The sequence below is a fragment of the Myotis daubentonii genome, chromosome 3, assembly GCF_963259705.1.
Source record: "Myotis daubentonii chromosome 3, mMyoDau2.1, whole genome shotgun sequence".
In the NCBI taxonomy this organism is placed as follows: domain Eukaryota; kingdom Metazoa; phylum Chordata; class Mammalia; order Chiroptera; family Vespertilionidae; genus Myotis; species Myotis daubentonii.
Genome location: NC_081842.1, coordinates 151,342,389 through 151,369,293, shown reverse-complemented (window position 1 = coordinate 151,369,293; position 26,905 = coordinate 151,342,389). Strand labels below are relative to the sequence as shown.

Sequence of the window (26,905 nt, the reverse complement as noted above, 5' to 3'; positions counted from 1 at the left end):
CCACACACACACACACACACATACACACATACCACCCTGACTATATAAACTAATTTCTTCAAGTTTTGTTTACAGACTCTGAGTCAGATGCTCCATCTAAATCCTATTCGTTTCTTCAACTGTAAACTTCTTAATGTCTATGCAAATATTTCTTTTGTATTTCATAAGAGGGAAATTTAACTCTAAATTTCATAATTGTGGAAAATCATTAGCTTTAAGATATCTCATCCTTTTGTTTCAAAAACAAAAATTTGTTGGCAGATTACCTCTAATTGATATAAACTCCATAAGGCTAAGCTTTATCAGTAGGATTTACTCCTGTATTCCCAGAACCAAGATCAGTATCAGGCACAGATAGGAGCTCACCAGAATTTGTTCTGTGGACTAAAGGGGGTGAGGGAGTGGGAAGTGTAGATGAGACATTTTTGCCATGTGCTAATAATGTACAGTGACCATCTAATGGCCTTAGAAGGGGGCTGAGACCTTTGAATTACTATGTGCATTTTTTAGTGTTTTACACCATAACTGAAGTCATTGTGAGCAGTAGAAGAGAGAGACCAAAGACCCTTACAAGAGGCCTGGGTGAAGGTATTCTTAGCCTAAAAGTGATAAGATTGAAGGGAACATGAGAACAGACAGCAGATATCTGAAGGGCTGTTACTGGAGATGCCCTTTCAGAGACCAAATGTCCGGGTGAGGAGGAGGCTGCAAGGAGAATCCATGTGTCATGAGAACTATGTTCATTTGTTCTTTACATATAATAAAGCTTTTGGCAGTGCAGTTAGGCCATGATAAAAATGGCAAGATCCTGCCAAAAAAATAACCAACTACGATGTCAGATATAAGTGCTTTGAGAAAAATAAAGCCATGTAAGGGAGAGAGTGACAGAGGTCCTACTTTAAATAGGGGGTCAAGGAAATTCTCTTGGAAGAGGTGACATTTGAGCAGAACTAAAGGACCTGAGAGGGGGGGAGGTCTGTGGGAACCTGGAAGAAGGACATTCCAGGAAAGGAAACAGAAGAGGCCAGTGTGGCAGGTACAGAAGGAACGGGGGGGGGGGGGGGGGGGAGGTGGCGGGGGGGGGGGGGAGTGGCCCCTTTCAGTTTTTTCTTGCTTGGATCTACTTTGTTAGGCTTGACATCATCATTGACCCAAATTGAGTGTCACCACTAATGCTTTGGAGCACTCGTGCTTCCACAAATATCAGCTGTCTTAGATTTAAGCTTCCAGCTTTCAGTATTATGACTTGTCAAAGTTAGGACAAAAGACTTAATCCTACAGTGTTTGGAACCTGGGACCTAGGGACTGCCAACACAATTAGCATTACCTCTTTGTTGACAGTTAATTGGCCACAGTGTGGCAGAAAATGTTAAGAGCATATACCATTGCCACTACAGGACTTTAAGCTGCCAAAAAGGCAGGATTTATATATGTATAGTTCATCTTTATTCGCCTGCTTGTCTTAGACTGAACATGCACCCAACAAATGCATCGAGTGAATTAATCTGCTCCAGCATCTCAAAGAAATCATCGTCTTAATAAAAATAATTATGCTGCCCTTATTGGGTGGCTCATTAGGTTGGAGCATCACCATACTCCAAAAAGGTTGCCGGTTCAATCCTCGGTCTGGGAGTGCACAGGAGGCAATTGATAAATCTTTCTCTCTCCCCCTTCCTCTCTCTCTCAAATCAATAAAAGCATATCCTCGAGTGAGGATTAAAAATAATTATCATGCAAATGCAGTTTAAAACTGCATTATAAACGGATGGAGGAAAGTTTTATGTGAGGTAATTATAAAAGTCTAAAAAGCAGCCAGTAGCAAAATTCTTTTTCATTGATTAACCATAGCCTTCTGCAGATCATCATCCTTAGAATAATTAGCATAAATCCAGCGCCAAAGAAATGAGACAGGGCCTTATGTTTGTGCAGTAAACTTGGAGGAAAAGCCCTTTGAGGATGTACTGTAATAGTGTGTTAATAAGAGATAAATCCTGATTTATATATGGTTATATGCCCTTAAATGTTGGAAAACCATAGCTAAAATTTGTATAGAAAAAGAAACGTAAAAAGCTACAGAAATTGAGGCACCTCATAAACCAAGTCATAGAGTTTTCTCATTTACTCCTATGGGAGTATATGGGGTGAGGCAAAAGTAGGTTTACAGTTGTTCATATGGCAAATAATACAATAATTTATAAATAATAATACAAGAATAAACTCTGTTTCGTGTACTCACAACTATAAACCTACTTTTGTCCCACCCTATATTTTACAGAACTGAGAATTTGTTATGTTTTGGCCATATGTAGTTGTTTTATAATAAATTTTTAGTCGACTGCCATGATGAGAAGCAGGTTGCCCTTACCCGATGACTGCCCTTTCGTACGGATGCTGTGTGAAGCATATTGCCAGCATCCTGCAGTAAACCCCATGATGAGCAGTGAAAAAGGTCTGTAACAGTGTTAGTGCTTGACTTTGTACCCGGGGTTGGACTTTATGAGCTGCCCTGACAGTCTGAAAACCTCCATGTTGTTTTGTGGGAAAATGTTTCCTTCATTCTAAACAACCAGTTTTCAAGTGAACTTTTGAGGGCTTGCTTATGTTTATCAACTATTTCATATACTTCAGTCTTTAAGGGATTTTTAAAAATGTATTTAAGTTTAGTGGCTTTTTAGTAATGTTGATATTTTCATGATATTGGTTTATTCTAATTCATAAAGGTTGTAGTCCTGTGCTAGTTACATTTCTTTTAAAATATAAAAATAACAGTTTCAAAAGTGGGAGAGAATTTAGAGGTGATCATGTTTAAGTTCCCATTCAATGTAAAAATCTCTTTTATAACATTCTTGACAGATTACTCTCTAGCTTCTGTTTGTATATATATATGGGTTAGGGAGAAGTGTTATGCTTAACTGCAAATTAATCAGTGCATATTTATTGAATTTGACTAGGTTCCCAGCACTGTGTTAGACAATATAGGAATACAAATAATTTAAGGTTTCATCTATGTTTCAAGGGAGCTTAAGAAACAGTTGGAGGGGCAAAATGATGAAAAGTCACTGGGTATATCCTTCTAAAACATAAGATAATTGCTGCAGTGTGTGTGAGAGAGAGAGAGAGAGAGAGAGAGAGAGAGAGAGATATCATATTGTAATAACCAGATATTGCAATGGCTGCAAAGGAGGAAAAACAGTTAGGTCTACCTGGGGAAATCAATTTTCTCTATATTCTGTATAGGGTGGTTTAAATTATATTCGGGGGGGGGGGCGAGGGGGCACATAATATGGTGTATTACAAAGAATAAAACTTATTTTTTAAAAAAGTAAGACTTGCGAGGTAAAGTAAAATTTAAAAAATGTCCATTTGGAAATTTCTAGCAAATAAAGACTTTCAATTTCTTTGATGTAATAGCACTTCCTATTTCTAGGAATAAAGGCATAAAAGCTTTTAAATGTACCCAGTGACTTTTCATCATGTAATAGCAAATTCAAAACATTAGCTTCCCTAAGAAGTAAATTATGCTGAGTGGCAATGTTAGGGTAAGCTATTTGATAAATTGAGCTGACATCTCCCTACTCAAGGTAAGGTAGTCCTTCAGAGCTGGTGAGATTCTTTGCATTGATATCTAAAACTAAGGGGTATGTAACCTTAAGTTCAAATATGTTAGCTTATGTTTTGGGATATAGATATTAACCTTTAAAATGTAGATGTTAGATATTGGACTCAGAAAATACATAATGCATGATCAAAAAAAATTTCCTTCTAGATTACATTGTGCATTATTATATTGATTAGTCACTTAATTTTATATTTTTAGAAATTCTGGACTATAAGCCACAAATTTTAATTCTAACAAATACACCATCAACATCATCATTTTACCTCATAAGAGACCTCAGATGCTCACTGGAAATACAAAATCTGGGTTGATTTTTATAATTTTAGATCAAATAAGTTTAAAGAGAAAAGCTAAATTTTTTCCTCCAAAACTTCACACAGAAAACATGGAGATATTACAATCATATTAGAGTTCAAGTGGCTGGGGCTCTCTGATATGATTGTAAGTAAAACACATGAATTTTTCCTGAGCTTCAGTTTTATTAAATGAGCAGGATAGGCATTTCCGTTTCACAGATTGATTGTGAAAAATAGGATGGCGAAGTGTGACTTTTAGTCTCTTTAACTATATAGACTTCAAATGTCTTGTCCTCGTTTGGGGCATTTCCAGTATAGTCCTCACTGTGATTAGTTGCATCGCTGTCAGACAGTGAGAGAAGTCTAAGATCAAGGACCAGATGCCCCAGTTCTTCCTGCCCATCACTCCCTGCTTCCTTCTCTCAGAGGAATTGTAGGAGCTATATAGACAGAGGACAAGAACATTTAACGACAGCTAAGCTCTGGCCCCAGACTCTGCTATCAATCTTCTGGTGACTCAGCCAGACCAGGTAAGCTCTGAAGGCCTATGTGACCGGGACCAGAAGAAGGTAGAGGGGCAGCTCAAGAAGCTTCCTCATCCTCCAGGCTTTTCCCCCTGCCCTCGCACTTGAGAGCAAACAAAGGGGAACCCAGGCAAGGAAGAGTCAGAGGGAGGAGGGGAAAGGGAAGAGACAAGAGAGGAGGAGATTATTGACCGTCCCCAAGGCCAGGAGTAGAGCTTGTCTGAGCTGTTCTTATAGGGTATGATCCACTTCTAAGAGGCAGCTTCAGACCCAACATATCACACCAGCTTCCAGCTTCCAGGAATAAGAGAAATTTCACATTGATGACTCCCAAGAGAAGCTCTGAAGAGAGAGTTCAACAGAGAGCCCCAGCCACTTGAACTCTAAACCTTAAACCCTATCAGCACCAAGGTTCCGTACTTTTCCTTTGACATTACCATCTCTACCAGCCCACTTTCTCCTAGAAAGAAGGAGGAACAAAGAATAGTGTTGAGTTCTAACCAGAGATAAGTCCGGTAAAAGAAAAAATCCATAACTGAAGTTCGATCTATTTGCCTGGAATGTGTGGAACCTTTCTTATCCAAATTAATGGTATTCCTGGAGTCCAGAGAGCTTAACTTCCACAAAACACATGACTGAAAAATGAAACTGTCCTACCATCCAACGCAGCTAAATGACTAAGAATTGTAATGACTCTTGTCTTACCTGCAATCCTTCTATGATGTCACAAGGTACAGCTCCTTCTCTCTCATAAATGATACCATCTATTCCTTCACATAGATTGGACCACAGCCTGGCAGTTGACATCATTCATTGCTGAGCACTATAGCAAATTATTCTTTTGATTATTATAGTAAATTTCTAAAATAAATGATCATTTTTAAAAATATGCTTTCAGTCCAGTTATGTATTGTTGTTGTTGATATTTGGATTCTTCCGGTGTTTAGAATTCTGTAACTTTGTGCTGTTTGACATTGTGTGTGCATAGTCCGAAGGATTTATGTTTCTGTTTGGACTCTTCCAATTTTTTTTTTTTAATCTCCCTCCTACTCACAGATCTGTCAGTGAACTGCAGGGTGTCCCGATTTTAGTCAGTTGAGTACAGAACTAAGAGTTCAGTTCCTGATGATGGATTCAAAAAGAGCTTTCCCTTCATTATCTCAAGAGCATAATTATAAATACTTCAAAATTTTCAAACAACTGAAACAGGTTGTTTCTCATGAATCATAAATTGTATGTTCCTAATGTTTATCTATAGTTCTTGTATATCCACTGAATTTTCTCACATGGTTTTGATTTTGAAATGAGTGCTTTGCACTTAAGTCTTAGATTGCCATGGGTTAGGTAATTCACTAGTCTACTTGGCTTATGGAAAACTGCGATGAAGCAAAATGAAAACAGTTTTGAATTGCATTCACTCCCTCATTTTTGATAATTTTTTTTTCTAATTGCTTTTGTGTCATGGAGCAGCTTTCCTCAAAAAAAAAAAGAAAGAAAGAAAGCAAATGCAACTAAGATGCAACTACAGAAATGAAAGCATCTTTGATGGCTGGAAAGTCTCGGGCTCTCAAGGGTTTAAAATATTAACATTCAGGTGTGGCTCAGTGGTTGAGCGGCAACCTATGAACTAGGAGGTCATAGTTTAATTCCCTGTCAGGGCACAGGCCAGGGTTGCAGGCTTGATCCCCAGTGAGGGGCATGCAGGAGGCAGCCAATCAATGATTCTCTCTCATCATTGATGTTTCTATCTCTCTCTCCTCTCCCTTCCTCTCTGAAATCAATAAAAAAATATGTTTATTTTTTAAATTAACATACATAGTATGTATAGTGATGTTTACCCATGGAAAACTCAGTTTTTCTATATTTACAGTGATAGTAGAATTGCCTTTATGGAATTATCAAAATGTAGACATGATCCTAATGTAGATTTGATGGTTTTTCACTTAGGAATAAATGGGTAGTGCCTCCCAAATCTGGCACTGTTTGTGTTTCTTAAATGAGTCAGCACTTCGCTCTGGCTTTAGGAATCGCTAGGCTGACATCACTTGCCCATTTGGAGGATGTGTGAAATGAATTGTTTCATCTCAGAGGAAAGTAGCTAGCAGGCGACTATCTCCAGATGTCCCCTGGCATCTGAGTTTATAATGCGTGTACTTGCAATTGTTGTGCTTTGTTTTCCTTTGAGTTGGCGGGCACAGTGTTCATTGATTGTATATCTAATTTGTGCCAGTCAGTGTCAAGAAGGATAAAGCCTACTTTTAAGGGGTTTAAAGGTCTAGGAAGTAAAATGATAAGAAAAAAACAAGTAATTTTACACTATGTTTTCTTTGGTGCTCTGATAGAGGGAGAATCAGAATGTAAAAACACTGGTCCAATTTTGTTTAACTATATATTCTTGTTCTGTATAGTAATGACTCAGGAAATTATGGTGTATGTTTTTCAGTGTTTAATTCTTCTACCAGACTAGTGACATTTACTGGTCCTCAAGCACAGAAATCTCTGACAATGCTTAACGTGAGAAGATGTGCTTCATGTCTGGTTTTTAATCATGTACAGATGAACCCTATAGCAAGTGTACTGTTGTTATACCTTACTATGGAGAGAATGCATAACTTCAGAAATTCAAGTTTTAATCAGCTCATCCCTCCAATCCCTTAGATATTTTTCTAAGAACATCAACTCCATGCCTCAGAGCTGCCAGGCTATGATTTTTCTTCTCCTTTTTCTGTTGCTCTTGGAGAAATGAGCAACCAATAAAAACAGCAGCCCTTGGATCTATTAATAAATAAACACTTTCAAACTTGGCAGGTTGCTTAGACCTTTTTTCTCTCTCTTTACTATCTGGATCTAATCTTTGTCCATACACAATGTGTTGCTTCCTGTTGATCATATACGTTTTAAATATCATTAACAAGGAAGAGAACATGTGCACAGTGGGCAGGAAATGACGGGGCCACACCCTTGCAGTTATGCTTTGCCATCTCGACAAGGACCTGGCTGTGCTGGAGAGAGTGAGGCAGTGTCTGTGGTGCCCACCGGTGTGTTTTTGTGCTCCAGTGGCGATGGCCCCCAAGTGTTCACGGATTGGATTGGGAGAATAGCAAGACGAAGGAATAAGACACTTACTGGAAATGAAAGCATGCAGATGTTCTCCCCTCTGGAACCATGTTCTCTGCCTTCTCAGTTCCTTTTCTTTCCCACCAAGGTATTTTTTGGACTTAAAATATTTTCAGGACGTAGTTAGCCTTGATACTAAGTTTGCATCTTCAGAGTTTATTCTGCACTGATAAGGGTGTCTCTCACGCCTCTGGAAGATAGAGGCTTTGTCCTCCAGCACCTCGTTTCTGGGAGAATAAGATTAATTAAGATTGTACATTAACTGATAACTTAGTGACGTAAAAATTAATTCTCTTCCCTTATATCTCCATCCCTTTTGCCAGGAGAAATGGGTCTACCTTAGAAAGGAAGAGCAACAGTCCATCTTCTTTAGCTTTTCCCTTGCTCTTCCTAAGTGCACACCTTTGGTGCTGCCTGTGGAACCCACAAGGCTCTGACCTTACACTTCCCCAGGGACCTGTCCAAGCCCAGGAGCTTTGCGGTCCCAGGGAAGCTGCTCCTATTCCATCAAGCCTTCCCTGCTCACTCCAAGCCTGAGCATTTACTATACTTACCACACTATTCACGACGTGTATGTGTTCACAACGTGTATGTGTTGCCTCGTTCGCACTCCTGTTTGACTTTTCATATGGCTATTTATGTTTCTCCAGCGAGATTTTAAGCCAGGGGTCCTCAAACTACGGCCCTTGGTCCACATGCAAATACAAACATTGTATTTGTTCCCGTTTTGTTTTTTTACTTCAAAATAAGATATGTGCAGTGTGCATAGGAATTTGTTCATAGTTTTTTTTAAAACTATAGCCCGGCCCTCCAACGGTCTGAGGGACAGTGAACTGGCCCCCTGTTTAAAAAGTTTGAGGACCCCTGTTTTAAGTGCTTTCAGAATAGTGAACATTGGTTCTGACTCCTTGATTTTCTTGTGATGCTTCGCAAATAGTAGATATTCACTACGTTTTAGCTGATAAAGGACAGTCTGTCCTTGGTAAGGATGAACAAATCCAGGGGAGTAGGTCTTTGCAATCTGTTTTGCTAGGTCATTCTTTGGTCAGCAGGAGATAACTTGGTTTGTTAACAGAATGGGGACAAATCTGGGTGATCAGCTTTAGGGTAGAACCATCAGGAACCAGCTGTATTTGAGTCTGTGGAGCAGAGAGGGGGTAAAAGATAAAATAAATCACCTTTATATTGACCAATGGCCCTTTCTGTGGCTCCAGTCTTCCTGTTTTTATCACACTTGCCATAACAATATGAAAGCACTGTCTAAAGAATAAACTGCAATGTGAACAATACCCCTGGATGACAAGTTAACGTATAATAACACCAGTTGTTTTATCATACGCAGCAAATTGTCTCACTTCTTTCAGTGATAATATAGTCATAATTATGATTTGTCTAAACTGGGGAAATAGTTGTTGGGGGATTGTTCATAGAAAAATAGTAATGGACTTAATTGTTGAAGTTGTAGGAAGATAAGTGCTTCATCTGCTGCTAGTGGGGGATGTGTAAAGACATTCGGCCTCTTTTTCGTGGGGAGGGGAATTTGGCATTACAGGTTTGCCCTGTTTGGCGCTACCCAAAGAATGCAGAATGCTGATTTTCCATGTGAGTCTGGACACTAATTTTTATTGAAAACACCCACACCCACACTGTGTCTTCTGGAGAAGAAGATAAAGCAAGTCTTATACTTCAAAATACTCCCTCTGTTCAATGACTATAGCCATGATAGATAAAGTATAGAGAGATAACAAAAATTCAGACATGGACTCAAAAGCAAGATACGCATTTCTGTCGAGTACAAATGAAAGCCTGAGTGGGGCTAAACAACTGCTGGGCTCTCGTCCAAAAGGAGGTAGTAGCAGCCAGGGCCTTAGCTCCTGCCAGTAAAGGAAACTAAAAATGCACGGGCCTGATAAGAGCCTGGAGCCTGGTCACTGTTGGAAGCCAGCGGCCCCCATTCCCAAAAGGAAGCGGAGAAGAATGCGATTGACTGGATGCTGGGTCTGGTGCCTCAGAGGAAGCTGTGCATCGGGGTGCCTCCCAACCAGGAACTGAGTCGGCCTGCCACAGGCTTCGGGAATGGATTCGTGAGATCCTAACATTACAGTGGAACGTCAAAATACCATGAGAAGACCTACTGGTGGATTCGGGGCCTGGGGGTTGGGTGCAGGAAACCACAAAAGAGCGTGTGAGAGGTGGTGGAAAACAGTTTTCTTCTCAGAACAAGCCTAACGCCCAGAACACATGAAGAAAATGATGCTAGGAAAGGCTCTCAACAAAATTAGCAGTTGAAACATTGATTCCCGGAGGGTTGGGGGGCAGGAGCCGGGGGGGAGTAAGAGATCAACCGAAGGACTTGTATGCATGCATATAAGCATAACCAATGGACATAAGACACTGGGGAGTAGGAGACATATGTAATACTCTTTGCAATACTTTAAGCAATAAAACAATTAAAATAAAATAACCTCTGTTACCTATGAAAAAAACAAGAAACATTGATTCCCTTACAATGAAACTAAGCTTTGAAACAAACAATGAAGTTAAAATAGGTATATTTACAATGGCCAAAAGGATGAAGACATAACATAAAAAAGGAGGCAGATAAGACATAAGAGCAAATGGATATAAAAAAAAGTTAAAAATCTTGGAAATAAAAAAGTCACCGAATTTAAAAATATCAGCAGGTGGAATAACTAAATTGCACTTAGTTGCTGAAAGGAGTGATGAATCGGATAAGAGTTCTGAGCTCCCTCCTTCCACTCTCTCTAAAAATCAATGGGAAAAAATATCCTCAGGTGAGGATTAACAAAAAATAAATAAGAATGCACTCTTTATCAAATCAAGATATATATTTGAGTTTTAAAACATGTACACATTCTTGTAACCACCACCACAAAAATGCTACAAAAGAATCTCAACACCACAAGGAATTCCCTGGTGCTGAGCCTTTGCAGTGAACCTCTGGCAACCGCCGATCTGGTTTCGGTTCTACTTTATAGAATGTCATGTAAAATCAGACAGCATGTAATTTTTTGAGACTGGTACTTCTTTCAGTAGAAAAATTGCCTAAATGCACATCATCGTGGTAATGTGATTAATAAATTACATAGTGCCTCCACGCTGTGATTCTGTGGTCCTTAGAATGAATTAGATCCCTGTGTGCCAGTGTGTTAAGGTCTCCAAGACATGCTGTGAGAATGGAAAACTCCAGGTGCAGGAACAATACACATAGTGGGGTCCCATATGTTTATATATCATACAGGTGTGAATGCACAGGTGTAGATCTGGAAGAGCATGCAACAGACTCATCAGGGTTTACTAAGAATCAGCTTGGGCATGTGGAAAGGTGAAGAGAGGACTCTTCCTTTTGTTAAAAGTGTTTTTTAAGGAAAATAGATTTATGATAGCAAAAATATATTTAAGCATAACAATAAATATCCAAAATCTATGTGAGGAAAGTAATAAAACACTCCCGAAAAAACACAAAATTAGATGTGAACAAATGGAAACCCACACCATGGAGAGGAATAATCAACACCATAAAGATGTTATTCATGGAGAAACTAAGATGGCGGCATAGGGAAACACCGAAATTGCTGCCTCCTACAACAACTTCAAAACACAATAAACAGACAAAACGGACATCATCCAGAACTTACAGGAAGGCTGGCGGAGTGGACATTCTACAACTAGAAGGAAAGAGAAAAGCACATTGAGGGTCAGGAGCTGCGGAAGTAAAGTGCAAAGGTACGGAGGCTCGAGCATGTGCGGAAAGGGGCTGGTACCTGAGGACGCGGCTGTCTTTTTGAATCGGGAGGGAGTCACAAGCTCCCGACTGCTCTGAACTCCGGTTCTGGGAAGTCTCTGGGGACCCAGGACTCATACGGGGAGAAACTGGACTGTCTGGCAGCGGGCAGAACTCGGAACTCGAGGGCGGCTTTCCCTCAGAGGTCCTTGCAGGAATTCGATTGTCCGGACACTGAGACGCTCGCGGCCCCTTAGGGCAGGGCTGAGAATCCGCCATAGTTCCTTGCTCCACCCTTTGATTCCCTGAGACCCCGCCCCACCCAGGCTGTGGCAGAGGCTTTTGCATATGAATGCCCTGGCCCTTTGCAACCTGAAAATTACCTAACAAATTGCAGCTGGGCCACAGACCCAGAACTTCCAAGAGAAGGCCCAAGGCCCCACAGCAGCTTGCATTGCTTCACAGCTGGGCCTCATCAGGGCACCTCTAAACTCCAAAAAAGGAAGGGGAATCTGCAGTTCTCTTCATAGCTTCTGCTGGGTAACCTCCAAGAGCCAGTGTACCCAGTGGTCAGAGTGGGACCATCCGGATTACAACTCCTCAGATCCATAAGGGACACACCCAGGGGGCAGACTCAGTGAGCACCAAAGCCCCACTGAAGCAAATCTTGCCCCAGAAGGGTGTCTTCAGCACAGAAGTTCTCCCACCTTAGACACAGCTGATTCTCACTGCCAATTGGCCTGGAGGTCAATTCCTCCCAGTGATAGCTACAACAATCAAGGCTTAACTACAACAAGAACTGTGCACAAAGCCCACAAGGGGGTGCACCAAGAGTGTCCACCTCAGGTAACTGGGGAGGCTGAGCCACTGGGCCCTACAGGACACCTAGCACACAAAACCACTCTACCAACACAGGGAAGCATAAAAAATGCGGAAACAAAGAAACAGGTCACAAATGACAGAAATGGAGGAAAGCAAACGACTGGATATAGAGTTCAAAACCACGATTATAAGGTTTTTCAAGGATTTTATGGAAACCGCCGATAAATTTAGTGAGACCCTCAAGAAATCTAGTGAGACCCTCGAGGATATGAAAAAGGACCAACTAGAAATTAAGCAGACACTGACTGAAATAAAGAATAATATACAGAGATCCAACAGCAGGCAAGAGGATCCCAAGAATCAAGTCAAAGATTTGAAATACAAAGAAAAAATACCCAACCAAAAAAGAAAAAAGATTCCAAAAATATGAAGATAGTGTAAGGAGCTCTTTGACAACTTCAAGCGTACCAACATCAGAATTATAGGGATACCAGAAGAAGAGAGAGTGCAAGATATTGAAAACCTATTTGAAGAAATAATGACAGAAAACTTCCCCTACCTGGTGAAAGAAATAGACATACAAGTCCAGGAAGCTCAGAGAACCCCAAACAAAAGGAACCCAAAGAGGACCACACCAAGACACATCATAATTAAAATGCCAAGAGCAAAAGACAAAGAGAGAATCTTAAAAGCAGCAAGAGAAAGAAAGTCAGTTACCTACAAGGGAGTACCCATACGACTGTCAGCTGATTTCTCAACAGAAACCATGCAGGCCAGAAGAGAGTGGCAAGAAGTATTCAAAGTGATGAATAGCAAGAACCTACAATCAAGATTACTTTATCCAGCAAAGCTATCATTCAGAATAGAAGGTCAGATAAAGAGCTTCACAGATAAGAAAAAGCTAAGGGAGTTCATTACCACCAAACCAGCATGATATGAAATGCTGAAAGGTATTCTTTAAGAAGAGGAAGAAGAAAAAGGAACTCTTACCATTTGCCACAGCATGGATGGAACTGGAGAGCGGATAAACACCACATGATCTCACTCATTTCTGGAATATAATGAACAACATAAACTGATGAACAAGGACTGATCCAGAGACGGAGAGGCATTGATTGGACTGTCAGGCCTTGGAGGGAAGGTAGGGGAGGGTGGGGGTAAGGGGGAAAGATCAACCAAAGGACTTATATGCAAGCATATAGGCCTAACCAATGGACATGGACAACAGGGGGGTGAGGGCATGAGCGGGGGGAGGGGGGGAGTAGGGGGTAACGTGGGGATAAGGACACATATGTAATATCTTAATCAATAAAAAATATATTTTAAAAAAAGATGTTATTCATAAATTAATTTATAAATGTAGTCTAATCTCAATAAAAATAACATCAATGAGGTGTTGTTGTTTTTTCTGTATCTAGAGAAGTTGATTATAAAGATCATTGTGATAGACTAGCCTGAATTTGAGCACTTATCACACTAATTGCAGATGTGGTTGTCTCTCTCCTGTGCTTGACCTTGAGGGCTAATCTTTCTTGGTATCCCTAACATAATAGCTGACCTATAGCAGATCCTCCAAAATGGTTAACTTTTTCTGAGGGCGCCACTCAGGACTACTCAGTATTTATGTTCTACATGGTCCTACACCACTCCCATTCGTGTCATTTATATCTCTGGCAGCTCATAACTAAGCTTGGTCCTTATGTTGCTCTATCTTTGTTATTTCAAGCTGTTGTACTGAAGCTAAGTGGTTTTGTTTTGCTTTTGTCTTGTTTTGTTTTCACTTCAGCCCTCTGGTTTCTCATTCATGCAAATATGGTACTTTTTCAACTTGTTATCCTGCAGGGTTCTGCTTTCATTGCAGTGCTTTTCTGGAAACTGCCTAAATTAAGATCTTACTCTTTTCCATTGTAATGGTGTTATGATTCTAACAAAGGACTGAGAATCAAATAACAGTCATCAAAGGTATATCATACAGTCAAAGATTATGAACATTCATGATTTAAAATTGTGAAAATTACTATTAAAAGGCCCTAATATTTTATTGTCTATGCAAGATAATTCTGTATGAAATAAAGTTTGCACAAGCGCCACTTAAAATGCATCTCCTGCGCGGCCGGTGTGGCTCAGTGGTTGAGAGTCAATCCTGGAACCAAGAGGTTATGGTTCAATTCCTGGTCAGGGCACATGCCCAAGTTGCGGGCTTGATCCCCAGAGTGGGGTATGCAGGAGGCAGCCAATTGGTGATGTTTCTCTCTCATCTATGTTTCTATCTCTCTATCCTTTTCCCTTCTTCTCTCTCTAAAAATCAATAAAAACATTTTTTTTAACCCTTAAAAAATGCATCTCCTTGCTGGTGTAAACTTTACAATTACAATTTTAAATATTTGAGTTCTTTTCTTAGAACTGAGCAGCATTTCAGGGCATGGTTTCAATGGGTTGTTTCCTTCTTTAAGGAAACTTGAATTTTTACACTATTTTTCTTGAAAACCTCTCCCTATAAAAAGCAAAAACGAAATTTAGTTTATTTAATTTACCTTAGAATTAAGGAAACTGAGTTCCTTTTTTCTTCCCAGAAACAGTTGCTGTGTTATCTCAAAATAGTTTGCAAAATGAGAATTCATAAATCCTAATTTTAGTGAGCCCATTTCTCTAATCCCTACAACCCTTAGGTTTCTTTTCCAGAAATATTACGTAGATATAATCATAATCACGGAACAAATTTACATGTAGATTTTTATTCCCCTAGGGACTGTAATTGTAAAGACTAGAGGAGCATTTTATGACAGAAGTATTTCTGTCACCTAGATGTCAGCTGCTTCTTGGGATCTTGGGGATATTGGGTCAAATTCCAGTCCACAGCCCACCCCAAGTTCTGACAGATTCCTGCAAGGATCAGGTTCTCATGGTCTCAGTTCGTGCTCCCATGGGAACAGCTTAGATTGTAGATTTTTACCCTCCCGGGCAAACTCTCCCTGTCTGTATAATTTGAATCAAGCATGAAATTTACTTGATTTTTGCTGTGATGTCTAGAAAATCCATTCATAAAAAGTGTAGTGATAGTTGTGTGTGTGTGTGTGTGTGTGTGTGTGTGTGTGTGTGTGTGTAGCGGATTTTGCCAGAAGTTTGGGGAATATCAAAAGGTATTTACATCCCAAAATAGAACTAGTGAGTATATACTTCAGCCTCCTACCACGTTGCTTGACCTGTTTTTTTCTATTCTAACCCCTTTCTGCTCTGCTGACTCGCCTTCTACCTCCAAGCCTGTTTGTCCAGGGGATAGTTTAGCCATCTTTGTTGCCTTGGCTTCTCATGATCTTTCCTCTCAGTGACTCACCTTCTTTTATGTGTTCCTTTCCTCATTCCCAAACTAACTAGGTATTTCCCTTAACAGATAATTTTGTTCAAGAATATTTTCATATCCACTTCCTCACCTTCCTATATTTTGGATCAGATCCTTTTGTTCAATTTGCTTTTTTAATGTCTTTCTCTCCCCAATATCTTTTCCCCCTTCTCTCCCTCCCACTACACAAACACTCCATGTAGCTCCAGTCTCCAGCTTTCTTTCCTCCTCAGGGTTGCCCCTAGGAGATACTGGTGGCATTCCTCCAGGTTGTGACGTGTGCGAGAGCTGGTGATGGTCTGAGCCTCAGTGTTCTAGAGAATGGGATTGGGGTGGGGCTTTCTCCCACTTCTTCCCCTAGCATTGTGTTGGTCCTGCATCAGCAGTCTGGAACCCTACAACTATTCCTTCAAAATTTGTTTTGAAGCCTTTCTTAGGACTTGTTTTACAATCTAATCCTTAAATTACTGGATAAAGGTAAAAAGAAATGAAGTACAGTAAGTTCTCACATAATGTGGCCCATGGGTTCTGTGACTTTAAGTGAAATGACATATAATGAAACCAATTTTACCATAGGCTAATGGACGTAAGTGAGAGTTAAGTGTCTAAATTGTATCTCATCAATGTTATAATGAAATGACTTTGAACAAAAGAGACACTGAGGTTTGATCCAAGATGGAGGAGTCGGGGGAAGCTGCCTTCCCCTCCTCCTTTCACCACATCAACATTACAACTAAATTATAGGACTGTCAATCTGGATGGCCATGCAAAGACTAGATGAACAGAAGTCCTATAACTAAGGATGTAAAGAAGAAGCCACATTAAGACTGGTAGGAGGGGCAGAGATGTTAAACTGGCTGGCCCCGTGCCCCATGTGGCGGTTGAGAATCTGGAGGGTCATCTCAGCTACAGAGGTTCGCCCCCCTCCTCCCCAAGGAGCAAGGGGTCTCAATCCCAGTTCAGACACCTATACCAGGCTGCCCAGCCTGGAGCAGCAGTGCCAAGAAGAGGAGCCCACATAACATCTGGCTATGAAGATCAGCAGAGAGAGGAAAGGAGAGGGAGAGAGGGCAAAACATCAATGAGAGAGAAACATTGATCAACTGCCTCCTGCATGCCCCCCGCTGGAGATTGAGCCTGCAACCCAGGCATGTGCCCCGACTAGGAATCCAACCTTGATCTCCTAGTTCATGGGTTGACGCTCAACTACTGAGCCACACCAGCTGGTCCTTTTTTTCTTTTTTCAAGAATCCTGTCTGACTTATTCTTTTATCTTCCTTCTCTTTACTATACTTTTGAAAATACTGATCCTTCTCCCAGTTCTTCTCCAAGTTGTAGTGTTCAGAAATACAGTTTCCATTAAACATGAAGGATAACTGGAAAACTTCCTCTCTTTTTAAATTATGTTACTGTTTAAATCTCCACACTCTTTACTGGTGAGCTCCATAAACTGCCTTGTTCCTTTTCATAGTTTTGGTTTAGACAGCTTGCCATCGCCTTCCTTGCGAAGTCTACTCTGAGCTGTGTCTCTGCTGGAGTCTTCTTAGCATATGTTCTCTTAGCAGCACAAGCAGTTATTGTTCTTTGTGACTCGAGTCTAGTATTTTTTTCTACTCTGTGCTCAGTTCTCAGAATTTAACGGCTTCTGGAAAATAGGCCACTGTCTTTACCTTTCTGGGATTTAAGTAGGCACATTTTAAAATTTATATCTTTGTGAAGATTGAAAGAGAAATAGATGCCAAAGGCTGAGAGGAGTTTCTGGAGACCGTCTATGTATTAATTACCCTCCTACCCTGGGCCGTTCTCTATAAAGGCATCCTAGCAGAAGCTTGGTGAATTGGTGAGACTGTGGAGTGGTGGAAGGACAGTAGGTTGTGGAAAAGATGGGTTCAAATTCCTGCTTTATCATTTTCTAGCTATGTGAACTTGGGCAAGTATGTTACCTTGGTCGATTTCTTTTGTAGAATGGGGAGAATATGACCTGCCTCCCTAGCATGGCAGAGGCACTGATCAGGTGCCTTTGTTCAGAATAAATAAAAGGACCCCCTACTGTGTGGCCATAGCCAAGCGAGGTGCCCCTTAGCTGGGCACCTTGGTGCAGTGCATAACCTGAAACCTACCCAACCACGGTGCAGAGGTCTATCACCTTCCATCATTAGGAGCAAGCCTGGGAAAGGGCTGGGCAGTGGGACAGAAATGGGGCTGCCTGGTTGCTTGGCAGGGATTTAGCACCTTAGGAAGGTGCCTGCCTTTTTACCTTCTAACTGCTTTCATACCGGTTTTCTTCACACCACTGGCGATGTCATATTAGCATGTTAGTGTAAAGGTGTCACTCTTGGAGAAGGTGCTCAGGGAAGCAATCCCTTTTCCCTGCTGGTCTCAGGCCCCCACCTTCTGCCTCCTCCACAGACTGTTGAAGTCCTTCTGAGACCACGAATAGGAAAACATTCAGAACATAACACAAACACTGACTTTCTTACTCGTTCTCTTTTATATTCCTCCAAGGTAGTCTGGCATTTGTTTAGGCTTTCTCCTACTGTTTTCTGTTCCTGGGATTCCATAGTATAGTGCTTGACCCCAAGATAAATGAAGGACGCTCCACTTAGATATTAGATAAAAATTAAAAGTTTTACTTATATTTACCTTAAAGGGAAAAGAACTAAGCTTTTCTATTATTTGACATAGAGATTGACAGTACTTTATGGATATACTTATGAATAAACATAGGTATACTGAATGGGCATGCTCAACATTTTTTCTCTAGCATGGGTAAGTGATAATATTCCATGAAGACCACTGTTCAGTTCTCACACCTCTGTAGCCACTGAATCCTCTGAATGCAATTACGTTTGTTATTCTTCTTTTGATTTATGTAAGTATTGCCCCCTGGTTTACATTCTAGGACAGAGCTTTTAGAAACCCTGTGGTGAAACTTGCCCTCCCCCACTTCCTCTAACCGCTCTTTTTACATTGTTATCTGCTTAGGATATGGGAAAATTTAAGCTTTTCCCCCAAAACAGGAATAACTCATATAAGGTAATTTTTAAATTACTATCAGGTTGGGATCCTTTTGGTTTAATCCTAGAAATTCAGTAAAATAAAACAAGAATGTTGACTCTGGGTCCTGGTGGGCTGGGCTAGATGACATGAGCAAGTGACATAACCTCTCTGTGTTTTGGTCTCCTCATCTGTGAAATGGGAATAATAGGAGTGCCTGCCTAATCAGGTTAAGATGGCAATTAAAAGAATTAATACCCATGGCATTTTTAAAATAAGTCAGTTGCATGTTAAATACAACATAAGCTTGCTGCTGCATTACTATAATAACCATCCTTATCTTCATTTCTAGAAGCGATGTGGTCCACACACAGACCTATGGCAACTCTGAATTGGAAGGACTAGTGTCAGTTCTGGGTTCATTCACTTTCTCAGCAAATGTAGGCTGGTGGTCTTCTATGTACCAGGCATTCTACTCTGTTGGATGCTCCACCTCATTGTCAGACCTTGTAATTCTGTCTGGTGGGCTGTATCTCCCATGGCACCAGTTTGTGGCCTTAACAGTCCGCTTTGCAGTGGATTCAGTTTCTACTTCTCTAGTCAATATAAAGGACTTCGCTGTTGCCAAATTACTAAACATTTGCTGTTGCAGAATTACTGAACACTATGGATTTCTAGTCATTTGATATTTTAAGGTACAAGGAGACTTTCCCTGCATTATTAATTCCACATATTATTGCTGTCAATTCCTTGGTTATTACTCCTCTGAACTGTTTGCTTATTGTTCACTGAGTCCCAGTCCCGTGTGTTTCTCTCTGGGGGTGACTCCTCCAGATCGATTCAAGCTGTATTCTGCCTCATACCACCTCATCTTCTCAAAGGATACATTCTTTCTTACCCAAACTGCAATCTTATGAGACTGCTAGACATTCTTATGCTGGCTTAATATTTTTTTTCAACAAATTGCAGCATTTATAGAAGGAGAGAAGTTCTCAATGTAATACTTTGAAAAGCGAGCAAGATTAAACATACTTGTTTCACTCTTGAACACCTGTGTATTCTTTCCCCTCTCTCTGAAGATACGGTTTTTATAAAAGCTTGGGAAATTCCCATCCTATTAAAACCATTCACTTTCATCTGTGCATGTCATCCAGGGTATGGTTAGAAGAAGAGGAAATTGTAAAGACATTTCTTCCATATTTTCTCCTTTCAATCCTTTCACTTCTCATACACAAGTGAATCTAAATCTTGGGAGCCATCCAGCTCAAGATTGAGGCTGAGAAAGGGATGTGCTTCCCAGACCAATGACTGGTTCTCCCAAGCCCCAGCGAGAGAGAGAAAATGCAACATTTTAAAAATACATGACAGTTATTTAAAGATTTATTTTGTTATGAATCTTTCTGTGTCAACAAAACTGCCGTGTTTTATGTCATAACTTAGACGTGATTAACAAAGTCATAAATTTTCATTTTTCCAACATGCGGGTTAAGAATAAAACATTGTGCAGGAATTGAACATTGTATTCTCCAGACAAAGGAAATGGACATTTATTGGATGTTATTGCTGCTTTCTTTGCACTAATGACATTATGAAAGCTCTTCGAATAATATAATTTGAAAATACTATTTCTGTGTTTCAGGTCATGCAAGACAAGATCATTTGCCTTCCAAAAAGAGTTCAGCCGTCTGAGAACCACTCTTCCGTTCTGAATGTCTCTCAAGCAGTTGCCGGAACCACCCCACTGCCTCCACCTAACCCATCTTCGCCTAACCCGGCCACTGTGGAAATGAAAGGCCTGAAGACAGATCTGGACCTTCAGCAGTACAGCTTTATAAACCAGATGTGCTATGAGCGAGCCCTCCACTGGTATGCCAAGTACTTCCCTTACCTTGTCCTCATCCACACCCTGATCTTCATGCTGTGCAGCAACTTTTGGTTCAAGTTCCCTGGTTCCAGCTCCAAAATAGAACATTTCATCTCCATCCTGGGGAAGTGTTTTGACTCTCCCTGGACCACACGGGCTTTATCGGAAGTGTCCGGGGAGGACTCAGAAGAGAAGGACAACAGGAAGAACAACATGAGCAGGTCCAACACCACCCAGTCTGGTCCAGAAGGCACCCTGGTCAACTCTCAGTCATTAAAGTCAATTCCTGAGAAGTTTGTGGTTGACAAATCCACTGCAGGGGCTCTGGATAAGAAGGAAGGGGAGCAAGCGAAGGCCTTATTTGAGAAGGTGAAGAAGTTCAGGCTGCATGTAGAAGAAGGTGATATACTCTATGCTATGTATGTTCGCCAGACCGTACTTAAGGTTATAAAATTCCTAATCATCATTGCATACAACAGCGCCCTGGTTTCCAAGGTCCAGTTTACAGTGGACTGTAATGTTGACATCCAGGACATGACTGGGTATAGGAACTTTTCTTGCAATCATACCATGGCACACTTGTTCTCAAAACTCTCCTTTTGCTACCTGTGCTTCGTAAGCATCTACGGGCTGACGTGCCTTTACACCTTGTACTGGCTGTTCTACCGCTCTCTAAAGGAATACTCTTTTGAGTATGTCCGGCAGGAGACTGGAATCGATGATATTCCAGACGTGAAAAATGACTTTGCTTTTATGCTTCATATGATAGATCAGTATGACCCTCTGTATTCCAAGCGATTTGCAGTGTTCCTGTCTGAAGTGAGTGAAAACAAATTAAAGCAGCTGAACTTAAATAACGAGTGGACTCCCGACAAGCTGAGGCAGAAGCTACAGACGAATGCCCACAACCGCCTGGAATTGCCTCTCATCATGCTCTCTGGCCTTCCAGACACTGTTTTTGAAATTACAGAGTTGCAGTCGCTAAAGCTTGAGATCATTAAGAACGTGATGATACCAGCCACCGTGGCGCAGCTAGACAATCTCCAAGAGCTCTCTCTCCACCAGTGCTCGGTCAAGATCCACAGCGCGGCACTCTCCTTCCTGAAGGAGAACCTCAAGGTCCTGAGCGTCAAGTTTGATGACATGAGGGAGCTGCCCCCCTGGATGTATGGACTCCGGAATCTGGAAGAGCTCTACCTGGTCGGCTCTCTAAGTCACGATATTTCCAAAAACGTCGCCCTGGAGTCTCTGAGGGACCTCAAAAGCCTTAAAATCCTCTCTATCAAAAGCAACCTTTCCAAGATCCCTCAGGCAGTGGTTGATGTGTCCAGCCATCTCCAGAAGATGTGCATACATAACGATGGCACCAAGCTGGTGATGCTCAACAATTTAAAGAAGATGACCAACCTGACCGAGCTGGAGCTGGTGCACTGTGACCTGGAGCGCATTCCTCATGCCGTGTTCAGCCTGCTCAGCCTCCAGGAATTGGACCTCAAGGAGAATAATCTGAAATCTATAGAAGAGATCGTTAGCTTCCAGCACCTGAGGAAGTTGACAGTGTTAAAACTGTGGCATAACAGCATCGCCTATATCCCAGAGCATATAAAGAAACTCACCAGCCTGGAGCGTCTGTCTTTCAGTCACAACAAAATAGAGGTGCTGCCTTCCCACCTCTTCCTATGCAACAAAATCCGATATTTGGACTTGTCCTACAATGACATTCGTTTTATCCCCCCTGAAGTCGGAGTTCTACAAAGTTTACAGTATTTTTCCATCACTTGTAACAAAGTGGAGAACCTTCCAGACGAACTCTACTTCTGCAAGAAACTTAAAACTCTGAAGATTGGGAAAAACAGCCTATCAATACTTTCACCAAAAATTGGAAATTTACAGTTCCTTTCCTACTTAGATCTTAAAGGCAATCACTTTGAAACCCTTCCTCCCGAGCTAGGTGACTGTCGAGCTCTGAAGAGAGCTGGTTTAGTTGTGGAAGATGCCCTGTTTGACACTCTGCCTTCTGATGTCCGGGAGCAAATGAAAACAGAATAACTTATTTTTGTTTAAAGTTTGACTGAAACATGCTTCTACCAAATACAGTATAAGTAATTAGGTAGTGTTAATGCCTTTCCAGTTTTTCTTTTCACACAAAACAAAATGTACACAAAGATCAAGTCAGGAGTATGTATTTTTTAATAAAAATTTAATTGTATTTTTTCAATATTAATATTTTAAAGTTTTATTTGTCTTGGAACCTAATGTACCTATTATTGTTTTTTACTAACAGAAACTGGTGGTTCCATCTGTTTTTTGTTTTGTTTTTGTTGATGTTGTTGTCGTTTTTCAGTTAATTCTTGTGAAAGGGAAAGCATTTTAAGTTGCATGCTTCTGGGTGTTTTTTTAAATAGATGAAGATATTTTGCCAAGGTCATTGTTAGCTTGTTTACACCTGTACAGTTCCTTGCTCTTTCTGTCATTGTGTGTATACCAAGGAACCTGTGCTAGTTATTTTAATACCAGCTGCCTTCTCCATTGACCAAGACCTTCATTCTATAAAACACTCTTTTCTGGAGTTTAAATTCACATAAGTGCATTGACACAAACTATTATCTTTAAATTCCACCCCCCACACACACCTCCAAGAGATTCCTAGATTACGTTATTTCATATACCTGACAGCTAAAGTTATCCTTAGGCAAGGATTCTTTTAAAGTGAGTGAAGACAATAATTTCTCATAGTTGGCATGCTTGAATTCGTCATTTATAATTTAATCAATTTCCATTTTTTACCAACATTTAAAAATATTTAAAAGCTAAATACGGAAGCTCCTCCCATTAATCTCAATATAGCTAAGTAGTACTGGTGAGCAACCTTAGAGAAGCTAGATTTATTTTCATTAAAACAGGTAATTAAATTTAAAAATCATAGAATTAGAAGCCTGGTTTTTTGAGTAATTTAATCATCTTTGATATCTTGATATGTAGATACATCAGATGGAAAAATATTTCACTACTAAAGCATTCGGTTAAGGAGCTGGTACACGCCAGTCAGGCCCACTGGTTCCTCCGGGCAGTGTGGCAGTGGAATCTATTCAAATTCTTCCTGCTGCACAAAATAATCCACATATTTATATATATAATCAACTCCCCTCAAGTCTGCCCTTGCTGTGACTCTAGTGATTCAAGCACAGGAACCCTGTATGTTCTCTTTGGCTTAAAATAAGTATATCATGTAGAGTGGTTCTGTTACGTTTTTCTGAAATTGCTAAGTGGATATCACTTAGCAATTTTGCCTGATGATCAGTAGAGCTTTCATGTCTTTGTACTTAAAAATCCAACATTTTCTAGGTCGTGGGCAAAATTTTTCACTAACTGTAAAAGTGTTTGGAACAGAAAAGGAAAACACTGTTTGTGCCCACAATCCAGGACCAGGACTATTGATCATGGAATTCTGTTCTGTTGACCAAATCACCTGGACCATTTGCCAAGCCCTAGTCTCCTCTACGAAAGCTCTGTGGCTTAACAATGAGAGAAAATAGGAAGATGCTTTGGGGTTTCAAAATGCTGCCTTTAAAATTTGCCCCTTGATCCTGGTGACGTTGCTCAGTGCTACTTTGAGTCATATGAAACACAACCACAGGAACTACTCAGCAGATACATGTGCCTCAGTCGTGTGTTTAATGTTGCAGTACAGCATGGGGTGAAGAATTGGGGAAAGATGCTTTTTATTTACTTAATAATCTAATCCTGTAGACCAAAGTGCTTCACATTTCTGCTCTATATCCAAGGGTTAGAATGGTGATTAATATAACTGATTTATTTCTACCTGTTATTGAAACAATAGGCTCAAAATAGTAACATGGTTATATTTCTTGTAGGGTAAAGTATTCAATTCCAGAATATTGTTAGGATCCTGATTATGAACAATGTGCTGCTGCACAAAATAATCCACATTATCTCTCATATTAATGTGCTATATTTAGAAACATAGGCCTGTTTTAAACAAACAAAAAACCTGGAAGATTGTCCACAGCTGAGGATGACAAAAATACCCCTTTGAAAGATAAACTTCAAGAGCTAACTGTTATAACACTGGGTGCACTATTTTTCTGTATAAAATTTACGGTTATTTTCTATATCACTCTTCAAAAGGGATCTATTCAGGTTCAAAATCATATTGATGCTAAAGTCTTTATCTGGTGTTAACTCATAATCTCACATGGGTTCATAACTGAAGTAAGTCACTAGTAATTATTTTATCACTTATAACAACTTGCTCAAAATTCCAAAAGAACTCGATTTGCTTTCTTAAAGAGTCCGCAGGCTGACCCTTCACCTAAGTTCTAAATAACATCCAATAAATCAGCATAGTTCCGTGACTTTCTGTTTTCACTAAAAAGGAAAATTCATAGATGTTTCTATTACCTTTTATAAAAATTCAAAATTCTCAAACTCTATCTTGAGTCGAAATTTTCTAACGCTCGCCCATTTTAATATTATAGATTTTTGTTCACATTCTTAAGTAAAAAAGCATTCAAGTATTTAGCCTTTAAAAGAGAAACTCAGGTAACTAATCTGCTCACTTTTCTAAAGTCCTTTAATAGATCCACTTCATATAAAAGGGATGTTTACCTAATCTTTCCCCATATTTTATGTGTTCTTGCTAAAAAAAAAAACAACACACACACAGAACTTCTATCTATAGGATCCATGGGAAACTGCTTGTATAAATATAAAAGCACCATATATACTCTAACTCCTTTGGGTGCTTGAAGCCCATAACAGCTACTCTTTTTGGTCTGTTTTAATGGTTAAGTATAGATAGCCTGACTGATGGGCTGGTTGAAACGGAGCGTATTAAGTATATCCCAATGGAACTCGCCTAAGATCACACCTCAGAAAACTAGTTATGTGTTGGGTTTTCATTTCATTTGTTTTTAACCACACTTTTAATATAAAGGTTCTTAATACAGTAAAATCTGTTATTTACAATTTTTTATTGTTCACCCACCCTTTTTCCTGCCACACATTCCCCGTATAGCTAATCGTAGTGAGTTCTAACAGTTTACATGGCATCATCCTGCTTTTTCATAACGGTATGGGAAATATGCCTGCTGTCAGTATTTTGTTCATTTAGAGGTGACTCCTTATCTGTGTCTCAAGGCCTTGAGTTACTTGGGATGAGGAAAGATTAAGTTCCTGCAATATGACCTCTGATATTAAGGAAGAGAAGACAAAATCTTCACATCTCTTATTGCCGTTTCCCCCAAGAGGAGTTTTGCTATTATTTATTTTTCTCATTCTACTGTAATAAAAGTTCATTTTTAAGTAGTTTATTTTACTCTCTAATTTCATACCTGATTAATAGTAATGACATATTTACTTAAACAGTGGGCATTCATGATCCATCTGTATGCAAACTGTCAGTAGTACTTAGTAATGAATAGATAAATTTCAATATAATTTTAGTTTGTGTTTAGAGACTAAATTAAGATTCAATTCACATTCTCCTATTAATACTGAATGTGATCATGTTATTCAGACAGTTCACATTTGGGTAGGATCTCAGTAACTCAGGGTCCGGTTCCATACTAACCCTAAATTAGCAAAACAACACAGTTGTTAGTGAAGGTGATGTCTCGAAGGTCTAAGCTTTTCTCATCTTCCCTTATCTATTTAGACACATTGTAAGAAAATCTGGACAGTCTCAGCCAGACCTGCCACTGGCTTTCCAGATTTACGCTTCAGTGACATGCTTCTAATACAATTTCAAATTAGGGATCCACTCTTATTTCATGTTCCCAAGCCAGTCACTGACACAGGTAACATCCCTAGGTTCATTTTGGGTAGAAGGAAAAAGGACCGCCTCCCACCCCCAAGGAAATTTTTTTTAATTAGAAGACCTTGAAAGGGGGTATATAAATTTGAACTTAATTTCTTGACCATATTAAAAACAGTTATTACGCATGGTGTTTAATGTGACATAAATTTGCTTTCTGCTAATTACCATTCCCCCTCCCACCTGATTCTGTCTCTTTAATAACTATTTTACTAAGTTTGATATCCAACGCCTTACGTGCTCACTCAGTTTTCCCTCTGCCTCGTGTTTTCTCTCCGTGTCTGTATGTGTTCACATTGTGTCGAATGCTGGCAAAACCTCTAAGACTAAGACTGTCAAGAAAATGCTTGAAATTTGATTTGTCGTCGTGCAAAATTCATGGTAAAATGTCTTAATGTTATTTGGCTATGTAGTACGTAGGAACAGAAAATAACTTAAATAAAGTCATTTTTGTAATGTAAAATTGGGATTTGTCCCTTTCTTACTCATTTGAAGAACTCCTGTTTACCTTTGGCATTTCTGTTGTGTTTTTGCATATTCTGTTACTAAGGCTCCCTGTACTCTGCAGGAAATGGGCTGCATGCATTCTTTCACTTTGTGTTTAGCCAGTTTCTGCAATTGTGACTAATTATTTCCTTCCTTAATTCACTGTACTGCATCTACCCAAGGTGCCCCTGGAGTTTCATTTGGGTAATTAGTGCCATAATGTGTAATATGCAATTTCTGTACATGTGCCAGATCAGAT

The 26,905-nt window shown here is 40.0% G+C and overlaps 1 protein-coding gene across 3 annotated transcripts in view; it reads left to right on the top strand.

Moving 5' to 3' along the window:
- The window catches only part of LRRC8C (leucine rich repeat containing 8 VRAC subunit C), an 86,365-nt gene extending 61,365 nt beyond the window's left edge, over positions 1-25,000 (top strand). For all 3 annotated transcript variants that reach the window (XM_059688908.1, XM_059688907.1, XM_059688909.1), the window contains one exon: positions 20,100-25,000. In XM_059688908.1, the coding sequence (XP_059544891.1) occupies positions 20,100-22,373 (2,274 nt within the window). In that variant the 3' untranslated portion in view covers positions 22,374-25,000. The remainder of the gene's footprint in view (positions 1-20,099) is intronic.
- The last annotated feature ends 1,905 nt before the right edge of the window (positions 25,001-26,905 follow it).